Source organism: Scatophagus argus, chromosome 5, assembly GCF_020382885.2.
Source record: "Scatophagus argus isolate fScaArg1 chromosome 5, fScaArg1.pri, whole genome shotgun sequence".
Classification (NCBI taxonomy): Eukaryota; Metazoa; Chordata; class Actinopteri; family Scatophagidae; genus Scatophagus; species Scatophagus argus.
In genome coordinates, this window is record NC_058497.1 from 18,011,359 (window position 1) to 18,038,362 (window position 27,004).

The window sequence follows — 27,004 nt, forward strand, 5'->3', positions numbered from 1 at the left end:
GAGAAAACTGGTTCCCTTAATGGAATCTATTTTTTATGATCAAATATTGCTCTTTAAACATTTTGCTGATTTTGTAATAATTGTCACTATTCAAACTGTTCTAACTGTTGGAAAAATCTGCAGTGGTGTAATGTGTACATGCTGATAGAGTCAGTATATGCTGTATTTGTCACTATTAACCACTGGCATTCTTTGTGTTAGTTTTGATGTTGTAGGACTTAGACGGGCACTGACCATGGCCTTTGCTATTGATGAGATCAACAGAAACTCCAACCTGCTACCTAATGTGACTCTGGGATACAGTCTTTATGATACCTGTGGCAATCTAGGGATTGGATTTCGTGCAGCATTGTCCTTAGTCAGTGGTCAAGAGGAGCAGTTTGTATTAGACGAGACCTGTGTTGGAACCCCTCCAGTAGTGGGGATTGTGGGTGATTCTTCTTCTACTCGTTCTATTGCCATCTCCAGTGTCTTAGGTTTGTACAGAGTGCCTATGGTAAGTTTTACACTTTACCTTTTCAGGATGGTTTTGCATCATTTTGAATTAGTGACAAATCTGATATCACATAACCATGAAGGAATAATCCTTAAACAGTTGATGGAGCTTGAAAGACTTCATACACAGTGTGTTTCTTTCACAGGTGAGTTATTTTGCCACATGTTCCTGCCTGAGTGACCGACAAAAGTTTCCATCCTTCTTCAGGACAATACCAAGTGATGCTTTCCAGGTGAGGGAATATCAGCAAAATGAAAATGCAGCAAAATAAAAAAAAGCATGTTAAAGATGTGTAACACTAGTGACATTTTTTGTCACTGATGGGATTGTTTGGTGTCACAGCAAGCTGAAAAGTAATAATAAAGCTTGTTCAGCAGGTTTTCCATAGAAAGAATATTTCAGCCTGTACTCTAATCCTTTCACATTCTGTATTCTCTCAGGTGCGTGCTATGATTCAGATTCTAAACCACTTTGGCTGGACTTGGGTTGGCCTGTTGATCAGTGACGATGACTATGGACTTCACGCTGCCCGATCCTTCCAATCTGACCTGGTTCAGTCTGGTGCAGGGTGTCTGGCCTATTTGGAGGTTATGCCTTGGGACAATGACCAAGATGAAATCAGGAGGATTGTAGATGTGATGAAGAAATCGACAGCTCATGTGGTCATTGTGTTTGCACAGGAAACTCACACGATTAACCTCATGGAAGAGGTTGGGCATGAAACAAAACATATAAAGATTATAATGTAATATAGCTACAAAGTTCAATATTTTGTGTGTTACACTGAAAGATTAAACTTACCATAAGATATTGGCCTGTGAACAATATGTTATTTTAAATATGTCATACTTTCTGTTTGGTAAAAGGTTTGTCCATTTGTGATGATACGTATAACTTTGTTCATAACTTGCATAACAGACAGGGCTTCCATCCATTAATGAATGAGGAGGCAAGATAACCTGTGCATAATTCCGAGGAATAGACTGTACTTTAGTGGCATGAAAGTGTGAATTTCTATATTTATTATAATGTACAGGTGGTGAGGCAGGATGTGACAGGCCTGCAGTGGATTACCAGTGAAGCTTGGACAGCAGCTACTGCGCTCCACACTCCCCACCTCACGCCATACCTGGCTGGCACACTGGGTATCGCCATCCGTCGAGGAGAAATCCCAGGCCTCAGGGAATTCCTCTTACAAACACATCCTGACCTACACAACAACAACAGCTATGGAAATAGCGTGGTGAGAGTTTAATCATTTAATCTGAACGAGACATTACAGGAATTGTGTAAATGTGTTAAAGAGATATTTTGAATACATTTCAGATCAACCAGTTTTGGGAACACATATTTCAGTGTAGATTTGCACCACCTCCAGCAGCCTGGGTAGATGCTGGAGGAGGATTATGCTCTGGACAGGAAGATCTACAAAGTGTGGAGACTGAGTTCATGGATGTTTCAGACCTCAGGTCAGAGTACAATGTGTACAAGGCTGTGTATGCACTGGCATATGCTCTTGATGACATGCTGCACTGTGTGCCAGGCAGAGGGCCTTTCAGAGGACACAGCTGTGGCAGTTTGAAAGAACTGGAGCCATGGCAGGTATGATACCACTGTGGACACCACCTGTTTATTTAGCTAAATTATGGTGCTGATTGTGTCGTGCATTATAGCATTTCGAGTGTAGGATTACAGGAGGAGTACAGTCCTATCAGAGGACTGTGTGTGTGTGTGTGTGTGTGTGTGTGTGTGTTTGTGCTGCAAACCGAGCTGTTATCCACTAACCTTACATAAGACATCTAGCATAATGTGACCTCTTTATTGTATTTATGTGTTTGTAACTACAGTATGCATTCTTACTTAATACTACGTACTACCGTGTTCATTGTACACATTGCCTGTTGCGATTGTATTCTGATTCAGTCTGTCTTTGGCTTTTCTCTATCGATTATTCTGATATTCACACAGCTGGTGTATTATTTGGAAAAGGTCAACTTCACCACATCATTTGGTGATCAAGTGTCATTTGATGAGAATGGTGATGTCTTACCAATATATGATATCATGAACTGGCTGTGGCTCCCTGATGGAACAACTAAACTTCAGAATGTGGGTGAGGTTAAGAAGTCAGCCTTCAAAGGTGAAGAACTCAGAATTGATGCAGACAAAATCTTCTGGAACTTTGAATCCAAAAAGGTTACTTCTGATTTATTAGACATCTACTTTTTAGCACAAGGATAATTGATGATAGCAATGTAAATGCTGCAGTATAATACAATATTGATTTTTTGCTCCCCAATAGCCACCCCGGTCAGTGTGCAGTGAGAGCTGTCCTCCAGGTACCCGCATGGCCAGAAAGAAAGGGGAACCTGTGTGCTGCTTTGACTGCATCCCTTGTTCTGAGGGAAAGATCAGCAATGAGACTGGTTAGTATACAGTTCTGAACATTGCAATTTGAAAATATAATAAAAACATGTATCTCAAGACTGTTCCTCTTTTCACAGACTCATTGGAGTGCACCAGTTGTCCAGAGGACTTCTGGCCCAACCTCCAGCATGACCACTGTGTTCCCAAGAAAACAGAGTTCCTCTCCTACCATGAACCTCTGGGTATTGGCCTGACAGCTGCTGCCTTGCTGGGCACCTGTATCTGTGCTGTTGTCCTCGGCATCTTCATCTGTCATCGGAGAACACCTATAGTACGCGCCAACAACTCAGAACTGAGTTTTCAGCTGTTGCTGTCACTTAAGTTATGTTTCCTGTGTTCACTGCTGTTTATTGGTCATCCCAGGCTGTGGACATGCCAGCTGAGACATGCAGCATTTGGGATCAGTTTTGTGCTTTCCATCTCATGTATCCTGGTAAAAACTGTGGTGGTTCTGGCTGTGTTCAAGGCCTCCAAGCCAGGAGGTGGAGCCAGTCTGAAGTGGTTTGGTGCTATGCAGCAGAGAGGGACAGTCATGGTTCTTACTTCTATTCAGGCAGGAATCTGCATTGCCTGGATTGTATCTGCCTCCCCAGTTCCTCATAGAAACACTCAATATTACAATGATAAGATTGTTTATGAGTGTGTAGTTGGGTCTACAGTTGGTTTTGCAGTTTTGCTGGGATATATTGGCTTACTAGCTATCCTCAGTTTACTGATTGCATTTATAGCAAGGAATCTCCCAGATAGTTTCAATGAGGCCAAACTCATCACTTTCAGCATGCTGATCTTCTGTGCTGTGTGGGTGGCCTTTGTCCCTGCTTATGTCAGCTCACCGGGCAAATATGCAGATGCAGTGGAGGTATTTGCCATCCTGGCCTCCAGTTTTGGCCTCCTGGTAGCACTGTTTGGAGCCAAATGTTACATAATCCTACTCAGACCAGAGAGGAACACAAAGAAAGCTATCATGGGTCGAGGCATCGAAACATAAAAACTGTCATTACATACACTGAGCACAACGAATCAATTCTCTCTGAACAAACTGAAAAAAATGCAGGCTGTTGCCAATAGTAAGAGCAACGTTAACATGTTGAAAAAGTAGAACTGATGCCAGTCAAATGTACTTGAATATGATATGTCTGTGTATTTTGACCAAATTAGACACCTAACTGAACACCTTCTTGAAATTTATTTCACTTTCTTTGAATGCATCTATTTGTGTCCTGTCTTGAGATGATGTGGATATGCTCAACTGTTTTTATATTGCCCACCTCAGTTTCCAGTTATCAAATGTCACAACGTGTGACATCATGCCTCTATCTGTCCCTCCAGTCACATTGCCACTTCCTCAGGCCGCTTTACTGTCGCTCTCCATCTGTCTACTTGTTCCTCAAATACATTTCACATCAATGTTGCTCACCTTATTCTTATCAACACACTGACCTCATATGAACTACAAAATATTTCCTGTGTCAGTGCTTTGTATATGGGTAAGCCAAATAAAGTCATCCTGCATGGAAGAATATGTGTAAGCCTTCAGTGATATTATATTAAAGTAAGTGAGAAAACTCCTTTAAAGGTTTCATGCAACACCATGTTGTACTTTGCTACTTGTCTCTCACTGTGGGTGTCAGCAGGTTGAATAACACTGTCATGAGAAAAATGACTGCGCTGAAAATGAGACAGACAGCACGTTACTGGGTAACCTGTGTTCGACAACTGACCGTATCAAACATATGAGAAGTTATTATCTGCCAGAATGATACAACAGTCGTTCATCAAACTGGCACAGCACCATGATAAGTTGTGGGAAGATATATTATTTTACCACATACCGCCATCTAGTGGATGACTGCTCCAGCCCACAATGTCGGACAAAGGCCACTCATGTCTCCATTGTAAAAGACAAAGGCACTCTGGCCTCTCTCATGAAATGCATTTTTTGTGAGGTGCTGCAGTTATGTGTAACTGGTAGGTGAGGCTGAGAAAACAACAAATTTCAGCTGCCTTGTGCACAGAGGCAATAAAGAGCTCTCAGATTCATTTTATTAACCCTTTCATGTTCACTCCATGAAAAAAACAACAGAATTTTTTTTTGTTTGTTTTTGTGTTTTTCATGTTATGGGGAACTAATTAGGAGAACCAACTCTACCAAATGGTTGAGTAGACAGTCAAATGGTTAAAATTTATTAACTATTGATGGTGAAATGCACACACTACAGTCTGATTTCTGAATGTATTAGTTTGCATTTCATATATTTGTCTCACATACAAATTTGAAGTGTACTCAGTACAGACGGGATCTTCTGAGACTCATATTTATCTGATAAAGTATCAAACTGCAGAGTAATTCTGAAGAAACCTCTGTGTTAAACTAAATGCAAGAAGATGTTTTGCAGGAAGATGAAAAGTACCACTCTATCTATAACTCAACATATTTAATACATCTGACCACTAGGACATTTAAAAAAAAAAATCAATGAAACAAAGCAAAAAATAACACGAAAGACTGTCAAGACTATAATTCACATTTTAGTAGACCTCAATCATTACCGCCATACACAACTTAAATTTGGGATCAGGAATGTGGCCATGCAGGGATTTTAGGCCCTGCCCCTAGTTGTGCTTATGCCCTGGTGGGTGGTGTTGAAGATTAAAAGCTGCAAGTCCAAAGAAAAGGGATGACATAACAATAAAACTGATCGGGCTCAGAAAAGGGTCAAACAGGAGAAAAAGCATGTGGGCATTTTCACAGTTCAATCTCCTCTTGCTTGTGTGTTTCATGTGGTTGTATCCTTCATTTTCTTATGCTGAGTCCTCCACTCTTCCTTCCTCCTCCTGCCACTTACAGTGACATTTTCATTTAAATGGGATGCACAAGCCTGGAGATGTTGTTCTAGGTGGCCTGTTCCTGTTCAACTTCTTTACTGTCTTTCCTGACTTGTCTTTTACATCAGAACCACAACAGCCCACCTGTCATGGGTGAGTCTGTCAGGGCAGCAGCAACAAACAGAAACTGGAGAAAATTGGTTCCCTTAATGGAATCTATTTTTTATGATCAAATATTGCTCTTTAAACATTTTGCTGATTTTGTAATAATTGTCACTATTCAAACTGTTCTAACTGTTGGAAAAATCTGCAGTGGTGCAATGTGTACATGCTGATAGAGTCAGTATATGCTGTATTTTTCAGTAGTAACCACTGGCATTCTTTGTGTTAGTTTTGATGTTGTAGGACTTAGACGGGCACTGACCATGGCCTTTGCTATTGATGAGATCAACAGAAACTCCAACCTGCTACCTAATGTGACTCTGGGATACAGTCTTTATGATAACTGCGCCAATCTAGGGATTGGATTTCGTGCAGCATTGTCCTTAGTCAGTGGTCAAGAGGAGCAGTTTGTATTAGACGAGACCTGTGTTGGAACCCCTCCAGTAGTGGGGATTGTGGGTGATTCTTCTTCTACTCGTTCTATTGCCATCTCCAGTGTCTTAGGCTTGTACAGAGTGCCTATGGTAAGTTTTACACTTTACCTTTTCAGGATGGTTTTAGCATCATTTTGAATTAGTGACAAATCTGATATCACATAACCATGAAGGAATAATCCTTAAACAGTTGATGGAGCTTGAAAGACTTCATATACAGTGTGTTTCTTTCACAGGTGAGTTATTTTGCCACATGTTCTTGTCTGAGTAACAGGCAAAAGTTTCCATCCTTCTTCAGGACAATACCAAGTGATGCTTTCCAGGTGAGGGAATATCAGCAAAATGAAAATGCAGCAAAATAAAAAAAGCATGTTAAAGATGTGTAACACTAGTCACATTTTTTGTCACTGATGGGATTGTTTGGTGTCACAGCAAGCTGAAAAGTAATAATAAAGCTTGTTCAGCAGGTTTTCCATAGAAAGAATATTTCAGCCTGTACTCTAATCCTTTCACATTCTGTATTCTCTCAGGTCCGTGCTATGATTCAGATTCTAAACCACTTTGGCTGGACTTGGGTTGGCCTGTTGATCAGTGATGATGACTATGGACTTCACGCTGCCCGATCCTTCCAATCTGACCTGGTTCAGTCTGGTGCAGGGTGTCTGGCCTATTTGGAGGTTATGCCTTGGGACAATGACCAAGATGAAATCAGGAGGATTGTAGATGTGATGAAGAAATCGACAGCTCATGTGGTCATTGTGTTTGCACAGGAAACTCACACGATTAACCTCATGGAAGAGGTTGGGCATGAAACAAAACATATAAAGATTATAATGTAATATAGCTACAAAGTTCAATATTTTGTGTGTTACACTGAAAGATTAAACTTACCATAAGATATTGGCCTGTGAACAATATGTTATTTTAAATATGTCATACTTTCTGTTTGGTAAAAGGTTTGTCCATTTGTGATGATACGTATAACTTTGTTCATAACTTGCATAACAGACAGGGCTTCCATCCATTAATGAATGAGGAGGCAAGATAACCTGTGCATAATTCCGAGGAATAGACTGTACTTTAGTGGCATGAAAGTGTGATTTCTATATTTATTATAATGCACAGGTGGTGAGACAGAATGTGACAGGCCTGCAGTGGATTACCAGTGAAGCTTGGACAGCAGCTACTGTGCTGCACACTTCCGATTTTATGCCATACCTGGCTGGCACACTGGGTATCGCCATCCGTCGAGGAGAAATCCCAGGCCTCAGGGAATTCCTCTTACAAACACATCCTGACCTACACAACAACAACAGCTATGGAAATAGCGTGGTGAGAGTTTAATCATTTAATCTGACTGAGACATTACAGGAATTGTGTAATTATGTATAAAAGAGATATTTTGAATACATTTCAGATCAACCAGTTTTGGGAACACATATTTCAGTGTAGATTTGCACCACCTCCAGCAGACTGGGTAGATGCTGGAGGAGGATTATGCTCTGGACAGGAAGATCTACAAAGTGTGGAGACTGAGTTCATGGATGTTTCAGATCTCAGTTCAGAGTACAATGTGTACAAGGCTGTGTATGCACTGGCATATGCCCTTGATGACATGCTGCGCTGTGTGCCAGGCAGAGGGCCTTTCAGAGGACACAGCTGTGGCAGTTTGAAAGAACTGGAGCCATGGCAGGTATGATACCACTGTGGACACCACCTGTTCATTTAGCTAAATTATGGTGCTGATTGTGTCGTGCATTATAGGATTTAGAGTGTAGGATTACAGGAGGAGTGCAGTCCTATGAGAGGACTGTGTGTGTGTGTGTGTGTGTGTGTGTGTGTGTGCTGCAAACCGAGCTTCTATGTTTTTAGCTTTCATAGCCTTCCTTGTTGTTAGTAGCAATGAATTTCATGTATCACCTTTGAAATGCATACACACTACAGTTTTCCAGTGTTCATGGGGACATTTCCATCCCATTCCTTTATAAAACAAAGGTGGATGAAGACTTGCAGTCATGTTGCTATCAGGAGAAACATTTGCATGCTTTGCTTGTTTGTTTCGCATGTTCATATTACAACAGCATACACAAAGGAAGATTCATTAAGTTTCAGAGGCCAGGGCAGTTTCCAAGATGGAGCTGTTATCCACTAACCTTACATCAGACATCTAGCATAATGTGACCTCTTTATTATATTTATGTGTTCGTAACTACAGTATGCATTACGTACTACTGTGTTCATTGCAGTCATATATATTGCATGTTGCGATTACGTTCTGATTCAATCTGTTATCTTTCCCTTTTCACTATCTATTATTCTGATATTCACACAGCTGGTGTATTATTTGGAAAAGGTCAACTTCACCACATCATTTGGTGATCAAGTGACATTTGATGAGAATGGTGATGCCTTACCAATATATGATATCATGAACTGGCTGTGGCTCCCTGATGGAACAACTAAACTTCAGAATGTGGGTGAGGTTAAGAAGTCAGCCTTCAAAGGTGAAGAACTCAGAATTGATGAAGACAAAATCTTCTGGAACTTTGAATCGAAAAAGGTTACTTCTGATTTATTAGACATCTGCTTTTTAGCACATGGATAACTGATTACAGCAACGTAAATGCTACAGTATTGACTTTTTTTTTTTTTTCTTCAACAGCCACCCCGGTCAGTGTGCAGTGAGAGCTGTCCTCCAGGTACCCGCATGGCCAGAAAGAAAGGGGAACCTGTGTGCTGCTTTGACTGCATCCCTTGTTCTGAGGGAAAGATCAGCAATGAGACTAGTAGGTATTCGATTTTAAACATGCAGTTTAAAAATATAATGTAAACATGTATCTCATGAGCATCACTTCCCCTATGTGTCCTCACTGTCCCTCTTTTCATAGACTCATTGGAGTGCACCAGTTGTCCAGAGGACTTCTGGCCCAGCCTCCAGCGTGACCACTGTGTTCCCAAGGAAACAGAGTTCCTCTCCTACCATGAACCTCTTGGTATTGGCCTGACAGCTGCTGCATTGCTAGGCACATGTATCTGTGCTGTTGTCCTGGGCATCTTCATCTATCATCGCAGAACACCAATAGTACGCGCCAACAACTCAGAACTGAGTTTTCAGCTATTGCTGTCACTTAAGTTATGTTTCCTGTGTTCACTGCTGTTTATCGGTCGTCCCAGACTGTGGACATGCCAGCTGAGACACGCAGCATTTGGGATCAGTTTTGTGCTTTCCATCTCATGTATCCTCGTAAAAACTGTGGTGGTTTTGGCTGTGTTCAAGGCCTCCAAGCCAGGAGGTGGAGCCAGTCTGAAGTGGTTTGGTCTTTTCCAGCAGAGAGGGACAGTCATGGTTCTTACTTCTGTTCAGGCAGGAATCTGCACTGCCTGGATTGTATCTGCCTCCCCAGTTCCTCATAGAAACACTCAGTATTACAGTGATAAGGTTGTTTATGAGTGCGTCGTTGGGTCTACAGTTGGTTTTGCAGTTTTGTTGGGATATATTGGCTTACTAGCTGTCTTCAGTTTACTGATTGCATTTATAGCAAGGAACCTTCCAGATAGTTTCAATGAGGCCAAACTCATCACTTTCAGCATGCTGATCTTCTGTGCTGTGTGGGTGGCCTTTGTCCCTGCTTATGTCAGCTCACCGGGCAAATATGCAGATGCAGTGGAGGTATTTGCCATCCTGGCCTCCAGTTTTGGCCTCCTGGTAGCACTGTTTGGAGCCAAATGTTACATAATCCTACTCAGACCAGAGAGGAACACTAAGAAAGCCATCATGGGTCGAGGCATCGAAACATAAAAACTGTCATTAAATACACTGAACACAATGAATCAATTCTCTCTAAACAAACCGAAAAAAATGTAGGCTGTTGCGAAGAGTAAGAGCAATGTTAACATGTTGAAAAAGTAGAACTGATGCCAGTCAAATGTACTTGAATATGATATGTCTGTGAGTTAGTGCGCATGCGTCGATACGTGTGCAGCCTGTTACAGACGCTCCCGATCTTTCTCACTGTTTTTTTTTTTTTTTTCAAGAATTTCCCTCCAGGGATTAATAAAGGAATTCTGATTCTGATTCTGATTTTGACCAAATTAGACACCTAACTGAACACCTTCTTGAAATTTATTTCACTTTCTTTGAATGCATCTATTTGTGTCCTGTCTTGAGATGATGTGGATATGCTCAACTGTTTTTATATTGCCCACCTAAGTTTCCAATTATAAAATGTCACAACGTGTGACATCATGCCTCTATCTGTCCCTCCAGTCACATTGCCACTTCCTCAGGCCGCTTTACTGTCGCTCTCCATCTGTCTACTTGTTCCTCAAATACATTTCACATCAATGTTGCTCACCTTATTCTTATCAACACACTGACCTCATATGAACTACAAAATATGTCCTGTGTCAGTGCTTTGTATATGGGGAAGCCAAATAAAGTCATCCTGCGTGGAAGAATATGTGTAAGCCTTCAGTGATATTATATTAAAGTAAGTGAGAAAACTCCTTTAAAGGTTTCATGCAGCACCATGTTGTACTTTGCTACTTGTCTCTTACTGTGGGTGTCAGCAGGTTGAATAACACTGTCATGAGAAAAATGACTGCGCTGAAAATGAGACAGACAGCACGTTACTGGGTAACCTGTGTTCGACAACTGACCATATCAAACATATGAGAAGTTATTATCTGCCAGAATGATACAACAGTCGTTCATCAAAATGGCACAGCACCATGATAAGTTGTGGGAAGATATATTATTTTACCACATACCACCATCTAGTGGATGACTGCTCCAGCAGCACAACAATGTCGAACAAAGGCCACTCATGTCTCCATTGTAAAAGACAAAGGCACTCTGGCCTCTCTCATGAAATGCATTTTTTGTGAGGTGCTGCAGTTATGTGTAACTGGTAGGTGAGGCTGAGAAAACAACAAATTTCAGCTGCCTTGTGCACAGAGGCGATAAAGAGCTCTCAGATTCATTTTATTAACCCTTTCATGTTCACTCCATGAAAAAAACAACAGAATTTTTTTTTGTTTGTTTTTGTGTTTTTCATGTTATGGGGAACTAATTAGGAGAACCAACTCTACCAAATGGTTGAGTAGACAGTCAAATGGTTAAAATTTATTAACTATTGATGGTGAAATGCACACACTACAGTCTGATTTCTGAATGTATTAGTTTGCATTTCATATATTTGTCTCACATACAAATTTGAAGTGTACTCAGTACAGACGGGATCTTCTGAGACTCATATTTATCTGATAAAGTATCAAACTGCAGAGTAATTCTGAAGAAACCTCTGTGTTAAACTAAATGCAAGAAGATGTTTTGCAGGAAGATGAAAAGTACCACTCTATCTATAACTCAACATATTTAATACATCTGACCACTAGGACATTTAAAAAAAAAAATCAATGAAACAAAGCAAAAAATAACACGAAAGACTGTCAAGACTATAATTCACATTTTAGTAGACCTCAATCATTACCGCCATACACAACTTAAATTTGGGGTCAGGAATGTGGCCATGCAGGGATTTTAGGCCCTGCCCCTAGTTGTGCTTATGCCCTGGTGGGTGGTGTTGAAGATTAAAAGCTGCAAGTCCAAAGAAAAGGGATGACATCACAATAAAACTGATCGGGCTCAGAAAAGGGTCAAACAGGAGAAAAAGCATGTGGGCATTTTCACAGTTCAATCTCCTCTTGCTTGTGTGTTTCATGTGGTTGTATCCTTCATTTTCTTATGCTGAGTCCTCCACTCTTCCTTCCTCCTCCTGCCACTTACAGCGACATTTTCATTTAAATGGGATGCACAAGCCTGGAGATGTTGTTCTGGGTGGCCTGTTCCTGTTCAACTTCTTTACTGTCTTTCCTGACTTGTCTTTTACATCAGAACCACAACAGCCCACCTGTCATGGGTGAGTTTGTCAGGACAGCAGCAACAAACAGAAACTGGAGAAAATTGGTTCCCTTAATGGAATCTATTTTTTATGATCAAATATTGCTCTTTAAACATTTTGCTGATTTTGTAATAATTGTCACTATTCAAACTGTTCTAACTGTTGGAAAAATCTGCAGTGGTGCAATGTGTACATGCTGATAGAGTCAGTATATGCTGTATTTTTCAGTAGTAACCACTGGCATTCTTTGTGTTAGTTTTGATGTTGTAGGACTTAGACGGGCACTGACCATGGCCTTTGCTATTGATGAGATCAACAGAAACTCCAACCTGCTACCTAATGTGACTCTGGGATACAGTCTTTATGATAACTGCGCCAATCTAGGGATTGGATTTCGTGCAGCATTGTCCTTAGTCAGTGGTCAAGAGGAGCAGTTTGTATTAGACGAGACCTGTGTTGGAACCCCTCCAGTAGTGGGGATTGTGGGTGATTCTTCTTCTACTCGTTCTATTGCCATCTCCAGTGTCTTAGGTTTGTACAGAGTGCCGATGGTAAGTTTTACACTTTACCTTTTCAGGATGGTTTTAGCATCATTTTGAATTAGTGACAAATCTGATATCACATAACCATGAAGGAATAATCCTTAAACAGTTGATGGAGCTTGAAAGACTTCATACACAGTGTGTTTCTTTCACAGGTGAGTTATTTTGCCACATGTTCTTGTCTGAGTAACAGGCAAAAGTTTCCATCCTTCTTCAGGACAATACCAAGTGATGCTTTCCAGGTGAGGGAATATCAGCAAAATGAAAATGCAGCAAAATAAAAAAAGCATGTTAAAGATGTGTAACACTAGTGACATTTTTTGTCACTGATGGGATTGTTTGGTGTCACAGCAAGCTGAAAAGTAATAATAAAGCTTGTTCAGCAGGTTTTCCATAGAAAGAATATTTCAGCCTGTACTCTAATCCTTTCACATTCTGTATTCTCTCAGGTCCGTGCTATGATTCAGATTCTAAACCACTTTGGCTGGACTTGGGTTGGCCTGTTGATCAGTGACGATGACTATGGACTTCACGCTGCCCGATCCTTCCAATCTGACCTGGTTCAGTCTGGTGCAGGGTGTCTGGCCTATTTGGAGGTTATGCCTTGGGACAATGACCAAGATGAAATCAGGAGGATTGTAGATGTGATGAAGAAATCGACAGCTCATGTGGTCATTGTGTTTGCACAGGAAACTCACACGATTAACCTCATGGAAGAGGTTGGGCATGAAACAAAACATATAAAGATTATAATGTAATATAGCTACAAAGTTCAATATTTTGTGTGTTACACTGAAAGATTAAACTTACCATAAGATATTGGCCTGTGAACAATATGTTATTTTAAATATGTCATACTTTCTGTTTGGTAAAAGGTTTGTCCATTTGTGATGATACGTATAACTTTGTTCATAACTTGCATAACAGACAGGGCTTCCATCCATTAATGAATGAGGAGGCAAGATAACCTGTGCATAATTCCGAGGAATAGACTGTACTTTAGTGGCATGAAAGTGTGATTTCTATATTTATTATAATGCACAGGTGGTGAGACAGGATGTGACAGGCCTGCAGTGGATTACCAGTGAAGCTTGGACAGCAGCTACTGTGCTGCACACTTCCGATTTTATGCCATACCTGGCTGGCACACTGGGTATCGCCATCCGTCGAGGAGAAATCCCAGGCCTCAGGGAATTCCTCTTACAAACACATCCTGACCTACACAACAACAACAGCTATGGAAATAGCGTGGTGAGAGTTTAATCATTTAATCTGACCTAGACATTACAGGAATTATGTGTAATAGTGTAATTATGTATAAAAGAGATATTTTGAATACATTTCAGATCAGCCAGTTTTGGGAACACATATTTCAGTGTAGATTTGCACCACCTCCACCAGACTGGGTAGATGCTGGAGGAGGATTATGCTCTGGACAGGAAGATCTACAAAGTGTGGAGACTGAGTTCATGGATGTTTCAGACCTCAGGTCAGAGTACAATGTGTACAAGGCTGTGTATGCACTGGCATATGCCCTTGATGACATGCTGCGCTGTGTGCCAGGCAGAGGGCCTTTCAGAGGACACAGCTGTGGCAGTTTGAAAGAACTGGAGCCATGGCAGGTATGATACCACTGTGGACACCACCTGTTCATTTAGCTAAATTATGGTGCTGATTGTGTCGTGCATTATAGGATTTAGAGTGTAGGATTACAGGAGGAGTGCAGTCCTATGAGAGGACTGTGTGTGTGTGTCTGTGTGTGTGTGTGTGTGTGTGTGTCTGTGTGTGCTGCAAACCGAGCTTCTATGTTTTTAGCTTTCATAGCCTTCCTTGTTGTTAGTAGCAATGAATTTCATGTAGCACCTTCGAAATGCATACACACTACAGTTTTCCAGTGTTCATGGGGACATTTCCATCCCATCCCTTTATAAAACAAAGGTGGATGAAGACTTGCAGTCATGTTGCTATCAGGAGAAACATTTGCATGCTTTGCTTGTTTGTTTCGCATGTTCATATTACAACAGCATACACAAAGGAAGATTCATTAAGTGTCAGAGGCCAGGGCAGTTTCCAAGATGGAGCTGTTATCCACTAACCTTACATCAGACATCTAGCATAATGTGACCTCTTTATTATATTTATGTGTTCGTAACTACAGTATGCATTACGTACTACTGTGTTCATTGCAGTCATATATATTGCATGTTGCGATTACGTTCTGATTCAATCTGTTATCTTTCCCTTTTCACTATCTATTATTCTGATATTCACACAGCTGGTGTATTATTTGGAAAAGGTTAACTTCACCACATCATTTGGTGATCAAGTGACATTTGATGAGAATGGTGATGCCTTACCAATATATGATATCATGAACTGGCTGTGGCTCCCTGATGGAACAACTAAACTTCAGAATGTGGGTGAGGTTAAGAAGTCAGCCTTCAAAGGTGAAGAACTCAGAATTGATGCAGACAAAATCTTCTGGAACTTTGAATCGAAAAAGGTTACTTCTGATTTATTAGACATCTGCTTTTTAGCACATGGATAACTGATTACAGCAACGTAAATGCTACAGTATTGACTTTTTTTTTTTTTTTTTCTTCAATAGCCACCCCGGTCAGTGTGCAGTGAGAGCTGTCCTCCAGGTACCCGCATGGCCAGAAAGAAAGGGGAACCTGTGTGCTGCTTTGACTGCATCCCTTGTTCTGAGGGAAAGATCAGCAATGAGACTAGTAGGTATTCGATTTTAAACATGCAGTTTAAAAATATAATGTAAACATGTATCTCATGAGCATCACTTTCCCTATGTGTCCTCACTGTCCCTCTTTTCATAGACTCATTGGAGTGCACCAGTTGTCCAGAGGACTTCTGGCCCAGCCTCCAGCGTGACCACTGTGTTCCCAAGGAAACAGAGTTCCTCTCCTACCATGAACCTCTGGGTATTGGCCTGACAGCTGCTGCATTGCTAGGCACATGTATCTGTGCTGTTGTCCTGGGCATCTTCATCTATCATCGCAGAACACCAATAGTACGCGCCAACAACTCAGAACTGAGTTTTCAGCTGTTGCTGTCACTTAAGTTATGTTTCCTGTGTTCACTGCTGTTTATTGGTCGTCCCAGACTGTGGACATGCCAGCTGAGACACGCAGCATTTGGGATCAGTTTTGTGCTTTCCATCTCATGTATCCTCGTAAAAACTGTGGTGGTTCTGGCTGTGTTCAAGGCCTCCAAGCCAGGAGGTGGAGCCAGTCTGAAGTGGTTTGGTCTTTTCCAGCAGAGAGGGACAGTCATGGTTCTTACTTCTGTTCAGGCAGGAATCTGCACTGCCTGGATTGTATCTGCCTCCCCAGTTCCTCATAGAAACACTCAGTATTACAGTGATAAGGTTGTTTATGAGTGCGTCGTTGGGTCTACAGTTGGTTTTGCAGTTTTGTTGGGATATATTGGCTTACTAGCTGTCTTCAGTTTACTGATTGCATTTATAGCAAGGAACCTTCCAGATAGTTTCAATGAGGCCAAACTCATCACTTTCAGCATGCTAATCTTCTGTGCTGTGTGGGTGGCCTTTGTCCCTGCTTATGTCAGCTCACCGGGCAAATATGCAGATGCAGTGGAGGTATTTGCCATCCTGGCCTCCAGTTTTGGCCTCCTGGTAGCACTGTTTGGAGCCAAATGTTACATAATCCTACTCAGACCAGAGAGGAACACAAAGAAAGCTATCATGGGTCGAGGCATTGAAACATAAAAACTGTCATTAAATACACTGAACACAATGAATCAATTCTCTCTAAACAAACCGAAAAAAATGTAGGCTGTTGCCAATAGTAAGAGCAATGTTAACATGTTGAAAAAGTAGAACTGATGCCAGTCAAATGTACTTGAATATGATATGTCTGTGAGTTAGTGCGCATGCGTCGATACGTGTGCAGCCTGTTACAGACGCTCCCGATCTTTCTCACTGTTTTTTTTTTTTTCAAGAATTTCCCTCCAGGGATTAATAAAGGAATTCTGATTCTGATTCTGATTTTGACCAAATTAGACACCTAACTGAACACCTTCTTGAAATTTATTTCACTTTCTTTGAATGCATCTATTTGTGTCCTGTCTTGAGATGATGTGGATATGCTCAACTGCTTTTATATTGCCCACCTAAGTTTCCAATTATAAAATGTCACAACGTGTGACATCATGCCTCTATCTGTCCCTCCAGTCACATTGCCACTTCCTCAGGCCGCTTTACTGTCGCTCTCCATCTGTCTACTTGTTCCTCAAATACATTTCACATCAATGTTGCTCACCTTATTCTTATCAACACACTGACCTCATATGAACTACAAAATATTTCCTGTGTCAGTGCTTTGTATATGGGTAAGCCAAATAAAGTCATCCTGCGTGGAAGAATATGTGTAAGCCTTCAGTGATATTATATTAAAGTAAGTGAGAAAACTCCTTTAAAGGTTTCATGCAACACCATGTTGTACTTTGCTACTTGTCTCTCACTGTGGGTGTCAGCAGGTTGAATAACACTGTCATGAGAAAAATGACTGCGCTGAAAATGAGACAGACAGCACGTTACTGGGTAACCTGTGTTCGACAACTGACCATATCAAACATATGAGAAGTTATTATCTGCCAGAATGATACAACAGTCGTTCATCAAACTGGCACAGCACCATGATAAGTTGTGGGAAGATATATTATTTTACCACATACCGCCATCTAGTGGATGACTGCTCCAGCGGCACAACAATGTCGGACAAAGGCCACTCATGTCTCCATTGTAAGTCAAGTCAAGTCAACTTTATTTGTATAGCCCATTTTTATAAGCAGTTTGTCTCAAAGGGCTTAACATAACATCAGCAACATCCTCTGCCCTTCGACCCTCAAATCGACTAAGGAAAAACTCCCAGAAAAACCTTTAACAGGAAAAAATGGAAGAAACCTCAGGGTGAGCAACAGAGGAGGGATCCCTCACCCAGGACGGGCAGACGTGCAATGGATGTTGTACAGGCAGGAAAGCAATTAACAACATGAGAAATGACATTACTAAAAAGATAAGTAAAACAAAATCTCAACTGTTTAGTTTCACTTTTTGCTACCACCTCAATATGATTTTAACATTTCACAAGTTATAAGAAAATTATAGTAATGAAAATTATAATGAACTGCTGTAACATTCATGTATTCTTTTTTTATGTGCTGTTGAAAATCACTATCCTATCAGTTCGATTTCGGCCCGTAGGGAGAACCACCCCGCCGATAGTCGGTACACAGAGGAATGACAGGCAGATGTCAACAATACACATTGGGTTGGTCATAGAGCCGGCTACAGTTCAACTTGAAGATCTGGATGGAGAGATACCTGCAGAAAGATACAGAGAGAGAGAGAGAGAAAGGGAGGGAGAGACACAAGACTACGAGGAGCACTGGACACACAGTTGGTGACATAAAATAATGAACTGCATGTTAATCTGACGAGGGGAGAGGATAGAAGAGGAAAAGGAGGAGGGGAAACTGCTTGGTGGATCATGTTTGTGTCCCCCGGCAGCATAGGCCTAAAGCAGCTTAGCTATGATAGAGATTTAAAGATTAACAGTTAGTCAGACCTATTCTACCTGTGGCTATATATCATGAGGTGACTGTAACTATGCCTACCAGCCCTACACACTTTATTTGGTGCTAACTATATGCTTTACTAAACAGAAAGGTTTTAAGTTTAGTCTTAAAAGTGGAGGTGGTGTCTGCCTGTCGAACTCAGATTGGCAACTGGTTCCACAGTAGGGGTGCCTGATAGCTAAAGGCTCGTCCTCCCGTTCTACTTTTATGAATTCTGGGAACTGTAAGTAAACCTGCACTCTGTGATCTGAGTGATCTATTGGGAATATATGGGACTATTAGATCCTGCAGGTATGATGGGGCGAGTCCATTTAGGGCCTTATATGTAAGTAGGAGAATTTTAAAGTCTATTCTGAATTTTACCAGAAGCCAGTGAAGAGAAGCTAAGATGGGGGAGATATGATCCCTTTTACTGATTCCTGTTAAAACTCAAGCTGCTGCATTCTGGATCAGCTGCAGGTTATTAATAAGTAATTTGGACATCCTGACAATAGTGAGTTGCAGTAGTCCAGCCTAGAAGTAACGAAAGCATGGACAAGTTTTTCAGCATCACTCTGAGAGAGGACACTCCTAATCTTAGCAATATTACGGAGGTGAAAGAGGTCTTAGAGGTCTGTTTAATGTGATGAATAAATGACACGTCCTGATCGAAGATCGTACTGGAGGCCAAAGTAATGCCGTCCAGAGAGAGAATATTATCAGCTATTCTATTTCTAAGGTGTTTGGGGCCTAGAACAATGATCTCAGTTTTGTCTGAGTTTAATAATAAAAAATTGGAGGTCATCCAGTCCTTTATGTCCTTAAGACATGCCTGGAGTCTGGCTAACGACTCTGTTTCTTCAGGCTTTAAGGATAAGTACAGCTGAGTGTCATCAGCATAACAATGAAAGTTTATGCCATGTTTCTGAATAATATTTCCTAGAGGGAGCATGTATAAGGTGAACAGGATCGGCCCAAGCACTGAACCTTGTGGAATACCAAGGCTAACCCTTATATATGAAGAGGAAACATTATTAATTTGAGCAAAGTGAAATCTATCTGTTAAATATGATTTGAACCAGCGTAGCGCAGTCCCTGTGATCCTAGTCTCATGTTCTAATCTGTGTAATAAAATGCTGTGATCTACAGTATCGAAAGCAGCACTAAGATCTAGCAAAACAAGTATGGAGACAAGCCCGCGGTCTGATGCCATGAGGAGGTCATTTGTGACTTTAACCAGTGTTGTTTCTGTGCTGTGATGGGCTCTGAAACCAGACTGAAACATCTCAAAGAGACTGTTCCTGTGTAGGTGATCAATCAACTGATTTGCAACACACTTTCGAGTATTTTAGATAAGAACGTGAGGTTGGATATCGGCCTATAGTTTGCTAAGATGTCTGGGTCAAGTGAAGGTTTTTTAAGTAAAGGTCTAATGACGGCGGTTTTAAACGCCTGTGGTACATAACCTGTTGTTAAGGATAAGTTGATCTGATCTAAGAAGGAAACGCCAATCAAGGGAAAGACGTCCTTGAGGAGCTTAGTTGGGATGGGGTCTAAGAGACATGTAGTTGGGTTAGATTTGTTAATGCTGGAGGTCAGCTCGGGGAGGTCTATGGGCAGGAACCTGTCCAGAGATGGAGTAGGATTAAAAGAGATTTCTAGAGATGGCACTATATTGGCTATTCTGGGAAGATCTTTATTGATTATTTCTCTAATGTTATTGATTTTATTGGTGAAGAAACTCATGAAGTCTTCACTACTAAGAGCTGCAGGAATACAAGGCTCAACAGAGCTGTGACTCTTGGTCGTGGGTTGTTCTTGTTTTTCTCTATTAATGTTGAATAATAGGCAGTTCTGGCTTCACGAAGGGCCTTTTTGTATGCCAATAGACTGTCTTTCCAGGCTCTCTGGGATTCAGCTGATTTGGAGGAGTACCACTTCCTCTCCATCCGTCTTGATGTTTGTTTAAGTGTTCATATATTTGAATTATACCAAGGAGCTAGCCTCCTATGATTTGTAACCTTCTTTCTCAGTGGGGCAACTATATCTAAAACTGTGTGCAACGTGGCTGCAGTGTTATTAACAAAAGAATCAATTGCTGCAGGAGTAACATTTAAATCAGTACGGTCTGTTGTACTGGTACATGGTGCTGAGGGGAGCTGTGATGGGATTGCATCCCTAAATCTGTCTACACTATCTTCAGAGAGGCATCTGGTGTAGTAGGCCTTTTTGTTGTGTGCTGTAAAGTCTTCTAGAGTTAGTTCAAAAACTACAAGTGAATGGTCTGAAAGGAGAGGGTTTTGAGGGGCAACTAACAGGTTCTTAGTTTCTAGGCCGTAGGTGAGAACCAGATTGAGTGTGTGATTGTGGCAGTGTGTTGGTTCATTCACTATCTGAAGGAAACCTATTGAATCTAAGAGTGAACTAAAGGCTGTCTTAAGACTGTCAGAGTCAACATCCATATGAATGTTAAAGTCATCTACTATAATGACTATATCTGTACTGAGCACTAAACTACATAAGAAGTCAGAAAACTCAGACACGAACTCTGAGTAAGAAGCAGCAGGTGGGCGATACACAACAACTAATAAAACTGGCTTTTCTGACTTCCAGTTTTGGTGAGACAGGCTGAGAGTGAGACTCTCAAATGAGCTATAGATAGAAAAAGAATTGTAAAAGAAAAAAGGCACTCTGGCCTCTCTCATGAAATGCATTTTTTGTGAGGTGCTGCAGTTATGTGTAACTGGTAGGTGAGTCTGAGAAAACAACAAATTTCAGCTGCCTTGTGCACAGAGGCGATAAAGAGCTCTCAGATTCATTTTATTAACCCTTTCATGTTCACTCCATGAAAAAAACAACAGAATTTTTTTTTGTTTGTTTTTGTGTTTTTCATGTTATGGGGAACTAATAAGGAGAACCAACTCTACCAAATGGTTGAGTAGACAGTCAAATGGTTAGAATTTATTAACTATTGATGGTGAAATGCACACACTACAGTCTGATTTCTGCATTTATTGAGTTGCATTTCATATATTTGTCTCACATACAAATTTGAAGTGTACTCAGTACAAAGGGGATCTTCTGAGACTCTGAGAAAAAAATCTTCTCAGAAAAAATAATTGGCTGTCATGAATATAATTCACATTTTAGTAGACCTCAATCATTACCGCCATACACAACTTAAATTTGGGATCAGGAATGTGGCCATGCAGGGATTTTAGGCCCTGCCCCTAGTTGTGCTTATGCCCTGGTGGGTGGTGTTGAAGATTAAAAGCTGCAAGTCCAAAGAAAAGGGATGACATCACAATAAAACTGATCGGGCTCAGAAAAGGGTCAAACAGGAGAAAAAGCATGTGGGCTTTTTCACAGTTCAATCTCCTCTTGCTTGTGTGTTTCATGTGGTTGTATCCTTCATTTTCTTATGCTGAGTCCTCCACTCTTCCTTCCTCCTCCTGCCACTTACAACGACATTTTCATTTAAATGGGATGCACAAGCCTGGAGATGTTGTTCTGGGTGGACTGTTCCTGTTCAACTTCTTTACTGTCTTTCCTGACTTGTCTTTTACATCAGAACCACAACAGCCCACCTGTCATGGGTGAGTACGTCAGGACAGCAGCAACAAACAGAAACTGGAGAAAATTGGTTCCCTTAATGGAATCTATTTTTTATGATCAAATATTGCTCTTTAAACATTTTGCTGATTTTGTAATAATTGTTACTATTCAAACTGTTCTAACTGTTGGAAAAATCTGCAGTGGTGCAATGTGTACATGCTGATAGAGTCAGTATACGCTGTATTTTTCAGTAGTAACCACTGGCATTCTTTGTGCTAGTTTTGATGTTGTAGGATTTAGACGGGCACTGACCATGGCCTTTGCTATTGATGAGATCAACAGAAACTCCAACCTGCTACCTAATGTGACTCTGGGATACAGTCTTTATGATAACTGCGCCAATCTAGGGATTGGATTTCGTGCAGCATTGTCCTTAGTCAGTGGTCAAGAGGAGCAGTTTGTATTAGACGAGACCTGTGTTGGAACCCCTCCAGTAGTGGGGATTGTGGGTGATTCTTCTTCTACTCGTTCTATTGCCATCTCCAGTGTCTTAGGTTTGTACAGAGTGCCTATGGTAAGTTTTACACTTTACCTTTTCAGGATGGTTTTGCATCATTTTGAATTAGTGACAAATCTGATATCACATAACCATGAAGGAATAATCCTTAAACAGTTGATGGAGCTTGAAAGACTTCATACACAGTGTGTTTCTTTCTCAGGTGAGTTATTTTGCCACATGTTCCTGCCTGAGTGACCGACAAAAGTTTCCATCCTTCTTCAGGACAATACCAAGTGATGCTTTCCAGGTGAGGGAATATCAGCAAAATGAAAATGCAGCAAAATAGAAAAAAAGCATGTTAAAGATGTGTAACACTAGTGACATTTTTTGTCACTGATGGGATTGTTTGGTGTCACAGCAAGCTGAAAAGTAATAATAAAGCTTGTTCAGCAGGTTTTCCATAGAAAGACCATTTCAGCCTGTACTCTAATCTTTTCACATTCTGTATTCTCTCAGGTCCGTGCTATGATTCAGATTCTAAACCACTTTGGCTGGACTTGGGTTGGCCTGTTGATCAGTGACGATGACTATGGACTTCACGCTGCCCGATCCTTCCAATCTGACCTGGTTCAGTCTGGTGCAGGGTGTCTGGCCTATTTGGAGGTTATGCCTTGGGACAATGACCAAGATGAAATCAGGAGGATTGTAGATGTGATGAAGAAATCTACAGCTCGTGTGGTCATTGTGTTTGCACATCAGAAGCACACGATTAACCTCATGGAAGAGGTTGGGCATGAAACAAAACATATAAAGATTATAATGTAATATAGCTACAAAGTTCAATATTTTTTGTGTTACACTGAAAGATTAAACTTACCATAAGATATTGGCCTGTGAACAATATGTTATTTTAAATATGTCATACTTTCTGTTTGGTAAAAGGTTTGTCCATTTGTGATGATACGTATAACTTTGTTCATAATTTGCATAACAGACAGGGCTTCCATCCATTAATGAATGAGGAGGCAAGATAACCTGTGCATAATTCCGAGGAAAAGACTGTACTTTAGTGGCATGAAAGTGTGATTTCTATATTTATTATAATGCACAGGTGGTGAGACAGAATGTGACAGGCCTGCAGTGGATTACCAGTGAAGCTTGGACAGCAGCTACTGTGCTGCACACTTCCGATTTTATGCCATACCTGGCTGGCACACTGGGTATCGCCATCCGTCGAGGAGAAATCCCAGGCCTCAGGGAATTCCTCTTACAAACACACCCTGACCTACACAACAACAACAGCTATGGAAATAGTGTGGTGAGAGTTTAATCATTTAATCTGACCGAGACATTACAGGAATAGTGTAATTATGTATAAAAGAGGTATTTTGAATACATTTCAGATCAGCCGGTTTTGGGAACACATATTTCAGTGTAGATTTGCACCACCTCCAGCAGACTGGGTAGATGCTGGAGGAGGATTATGCACTGGACAGGAAGATCTAGAAAGTGTGGAGACTGAGTTCATGGATGCTTCAGACCTCAGTTCAGAGTACAATGTGTACAAGGCTGTGTATGCACTGGCATATGCCCTTGATGACATGCTGCGCTGTGTGCCAGGCAGAGGGCCTTTCAGAGGACACAGCTGTGGCAGTTTGAAAGAACTGGAGCCATGGCAGGTATGATACCACTGTGGACACCACCTGTTCATTTAGCTAAATTATGGTGCTGATTGTGTCGTGCATTATAGGATTTAGAGTGTAGGATTACAGGAGGAGTGCAGTCCTATGAGAGGACTGTGTGTGTGTGTCTGTGTGTGTGTGTGTGTGTGTGTGTCTGTGTGTGCTGCAAACCGAGCTTCTATGTTTTTAGCTTTCATAGCCTTCCTTGTTGTTAGTAGCAATGAATTTCATGTATCACCTTTGAAATGCATACACACTACAGTTTTCCAGTGTTCATGGGGACATTTCCATCCCATTCCTTTATAAAACAAAGGTGGATGAAGACTTGCAGTCATGTTGCTATCAGGAGAAACATTTGCATGCTTTGCTTGTTTGTTTCGCATGTTCCTATTACAACAGCATACACAAAGGAAGATTCATTAAGTTTCAGAGGCCAGGGCAGTTTCCAAGATGGAGCTGTTATCCACTAACCTTACATCAGACATCTAGCATAATGTGACCTCTTTATTATATTTATGTGTTCGTAACTACAGTATGCATTACGTACTACTGTGTTCATTGCAGTCATATATATTGCATGTTGCGATTACGTTCTGATTCAATCTGTCATCTTTCCCTTTTCACTATCTATTATTCTGATATTCATCTAGTTGGTGTATTATTTGGATAAGGTCAACTTCACCACATCATTTGGTGATCAAGTGACATTTGATGAGAATGGTGATGTCTTACCAATATATGATATCATGAACTGGCTGTGGCTCCCTGATGGAACAACTAAACTTCAGAATGTGGGTGAGGTTAAGAAGTCAGCCTTCAAAGGTGAAGAACTCAGAATTGATGAAGACAAAATCTTCTGGAACTTTGATTCCAAAAAGGTTACTTCTGATTTATTAGACATCTACTTTTTAGCACATGGATAACTGATTACAGCAACGTAAATGCTACAGTATTGACTTTTTTTTTTTTTCCTCAATAGCCACCCCGGTCAGTGTGCAGTGAGAGCTGTCCTCCAGGTACCCGCATGGCCAGAAAGAAAGGGGAACCTGTGTGCTGCTTTGACTGCATCCCTTGTTCTGAGGGAAAGATCAGCAATGATACTGGTTGGTATTGAGTTTTAAATATTGCAATTTGGAAATATAATATAAACACGTATCTCAAGACTGTTCCTCTTTTCATAGACTCATTGGAGTGCACCAGTTGTCCAGAGGACTTCTGGCCCAGCCTCCAGCGTGACCACTGTGTTCCCAAGGAAACAGAGTTCCTCTCCTACCATGAACCTCTGGGTATTGGCCTGACAGCTGCTGCATTGCTGGGCACCTGTATCTGTGCTGTTGTCTTCAGCATCTTCATCTATCATCGCAGAACACCAATAGTACGCGCCAACAACTCAGAACTGAGTTTTCAGCTATTGCTGTCACTTAAGTTATGTTTCATGTGTTCACTGCTGTTTATCGGTCGTCCCAGACTGTGGACATGCCAGCTGAGACACGCAGCATTTGGGATCAGCTTTGTGCTTTCCATCTCATGTATCCTGGTAAAAACTGTGGTGGTTCTGGCTGTGTTCAAGGCCTCCAAGCCAGGAGGTGGAGCCAGTCTGAAGTGGTTTGGTCTTTTCCAGCAGAGAGGGACAGTCATGGTTCTTACTTCTGTTCAGGCAGCAATCTGCACTGCCTGGATTGTATCTGCCTCCCCAGTTCCTCATAGAAACACTCAGTATTACAGTGATAAGGTTGTTTATGAGTGCGTAGTTGGGTCTACAGTTGGTTTTGCAGTTTTGTTGGGATATATTGGCTTACTAGCTGTCCTCAGTTTACTGATTGCATTTATAGCAAGGAATCTTCCAGATAGTTTCAATGAGGCCAAACTCATCACTTTCAGCATGCTGATCTTCTGTGCTGTGTGGGTGGCCTTTGTCCCTGCTTATGTCAGCTCACCGGGCAAATATGCAGATGCAGTGGAGGTATTTGCCATCCTGGCCTCCAGTTTTGGTCTCTTGGTAGCACTGTTTGGAGCCAAATGTTACATAATCCTACTCAGACCAGAGAGGAACACAAAGAAATCTATCATGGGTCGAGGAATCGAAACATAAAAACTGTCATTAAATACACTGAACACAATGAATCAATTCTCTCTAAACAAACTGAAAAAAATGCAGACAGTTACCAATAGTAAGAGCAACGTTGACATGTTGAAAGCAGGACTGATGCCAGTCAAACGTACTTGAATATGATATGTATGTGTATATTGACCAAATTAGACACCTAACTGAACACCTTCTTGAAATTTATTTCACTTTCTTTGAAAAAAGATTATCTGTTTTTATTTGATATCATTATATGCATATATTTGTGACCTGTCTTGAGATTATGTGGATATGCTCAACTGCTTTTATATTGCCCACCTCAGTTTCCAAAGATCAAATGTCACAAAGTGTGATATCATGCCTCTGTCTGTCCCTCCAGTCACACTGTCCCTTTCCCAGGCTACTTCCCTGCCACTCTCCACCTGTCCATCAGTTTCCCTCAGACATTTACATCAATACACTCATTTACCCTGGTCTGCCTAGCCCTTTCTGGATTCGTGAATGAAGCAGATCTGCATGCATATGAATATTTGACTAACAGTATAATAATTTAATTTACATAATTGAAAATTAGACAGACACAACTTTATTGGGCCCCCCCTTGAACCACCACCTTACTGTGGTGGAGGGGTTTGAGCACTCTCATGATCCCAGGAGCTATTTTGTGAAGAGCAAACTATGATCAGTTTGCCCCCAGTAGAATCTCCCAAGACAAGCTGTTTTTTGGGGAAGGGGCCCGTCGCTGAATGCCTGGTGGCTGGGCCCAATGTGGGGAATTCGGTCAGGTGCAGTCTAGA

General features: G+C 41.2%; 4 protein-coding genes across 4 annotated transcripts; all 4 read left to right on the forward strand.

The window, feature by feature from the left end:
• The first annotated feature begins 232 nt into the window (after positions 1-232).
• LOC124058941 (extracellular calcium-sensing receptor-like) lies at positions 233-4,203 on the forward strand. Its single transcript, XM_046388583.1, has 8 exons — positions 233-496; positions 642-728; positions 937-1,206; positions 1,533-1,739; positions 1,823-2,098; positions 2,465-2,692; positions 2,799-2,922; positions 3,001-4,203. Exons 1-8 carry the CDS (start codon positions 236-238, stop codon positions 3,909-3,911), a joined length of 2,364 nt encoding a protein of 787 aa, XP_046244539.1. The 5' UTR covers positions 233-235; the 3' UTR covers positions 3,912-4,203.
• A 1,971-nt stretch (positions 4,204-6,174) lies between these two features.
• LOC124059208 (extracellular calcium-sensing receptor-like) lies at positions 6,175-10,144 on the forward strand. Its single transcript, XM_046389038.1, has 7 exons — positions 6,175-6,435; positions 6,876-7,145; positions 7,471-7,677; positions 7,763-8,038; positions 8,678-8,905; positions 9,008-9,131; positions 9,234-10,144. Exons 1-7 carry the CDS (start codon positions 6,175-6,177, stop codon positions 10,142-10,144), a joined length of 2,277 nt encoding a protein of 758 aa, XP_046244994.1.
• A 2,394-nt stretch (positions 10,145-12,538) lies between these two features.
• Positions 12,539-16,682, forward strand: LOC124059209 (extracellular calcium-sensing receptor-like). Its single transcript, XM_046389039.1, has 6 exons — positions 12,539-12,799; positions 13,240-13,509; positions 13,835-14,041; positions 14,137-14,412; positions 15,399-15,522; positions 15,625-16,682. The coding sequence occupies exons 1-6, from the start codon at positions 12,539-12,541 to the stop codon at positions 16,533-16,535; spliced, it is 2,049 nt and encodes a 682-aa protein (XP_046244995.1). The 3' UTR covers positions 16,536-16,682.
• A 5,501-nt stretch (positions 16,683-22,183) lies between these two features.
• On the forward strand, positions 22,184-26,677 carry LOC124059865 (extracellular calcium-sensing receptor-like). The gene is made up of 8 exons (XM_046390246.1): positions 22,184-22,514; positions 22,660-22,746; positions 22,956-23,225; positions 23,551-23,763; positions 23,843-24,118; positions 24,772-24,999; positions 25,101-25,224; positions 25,303-26,677. The coding sequence occupies exons 1-8, from the start codon at positions 22,254-22,256 to the stop codon at positions 26,211-26,213; spliced, it is 2,370 nt and encodes a 789-aa protein (XP_046246202.1). The 5' UTR covers positions 22,184-22,253; the 3' UTR covers positions 26,214-26,677.
• The last annotated feature ends 327 nt before the right edge of the window (positions 26,678-27,004 follow it).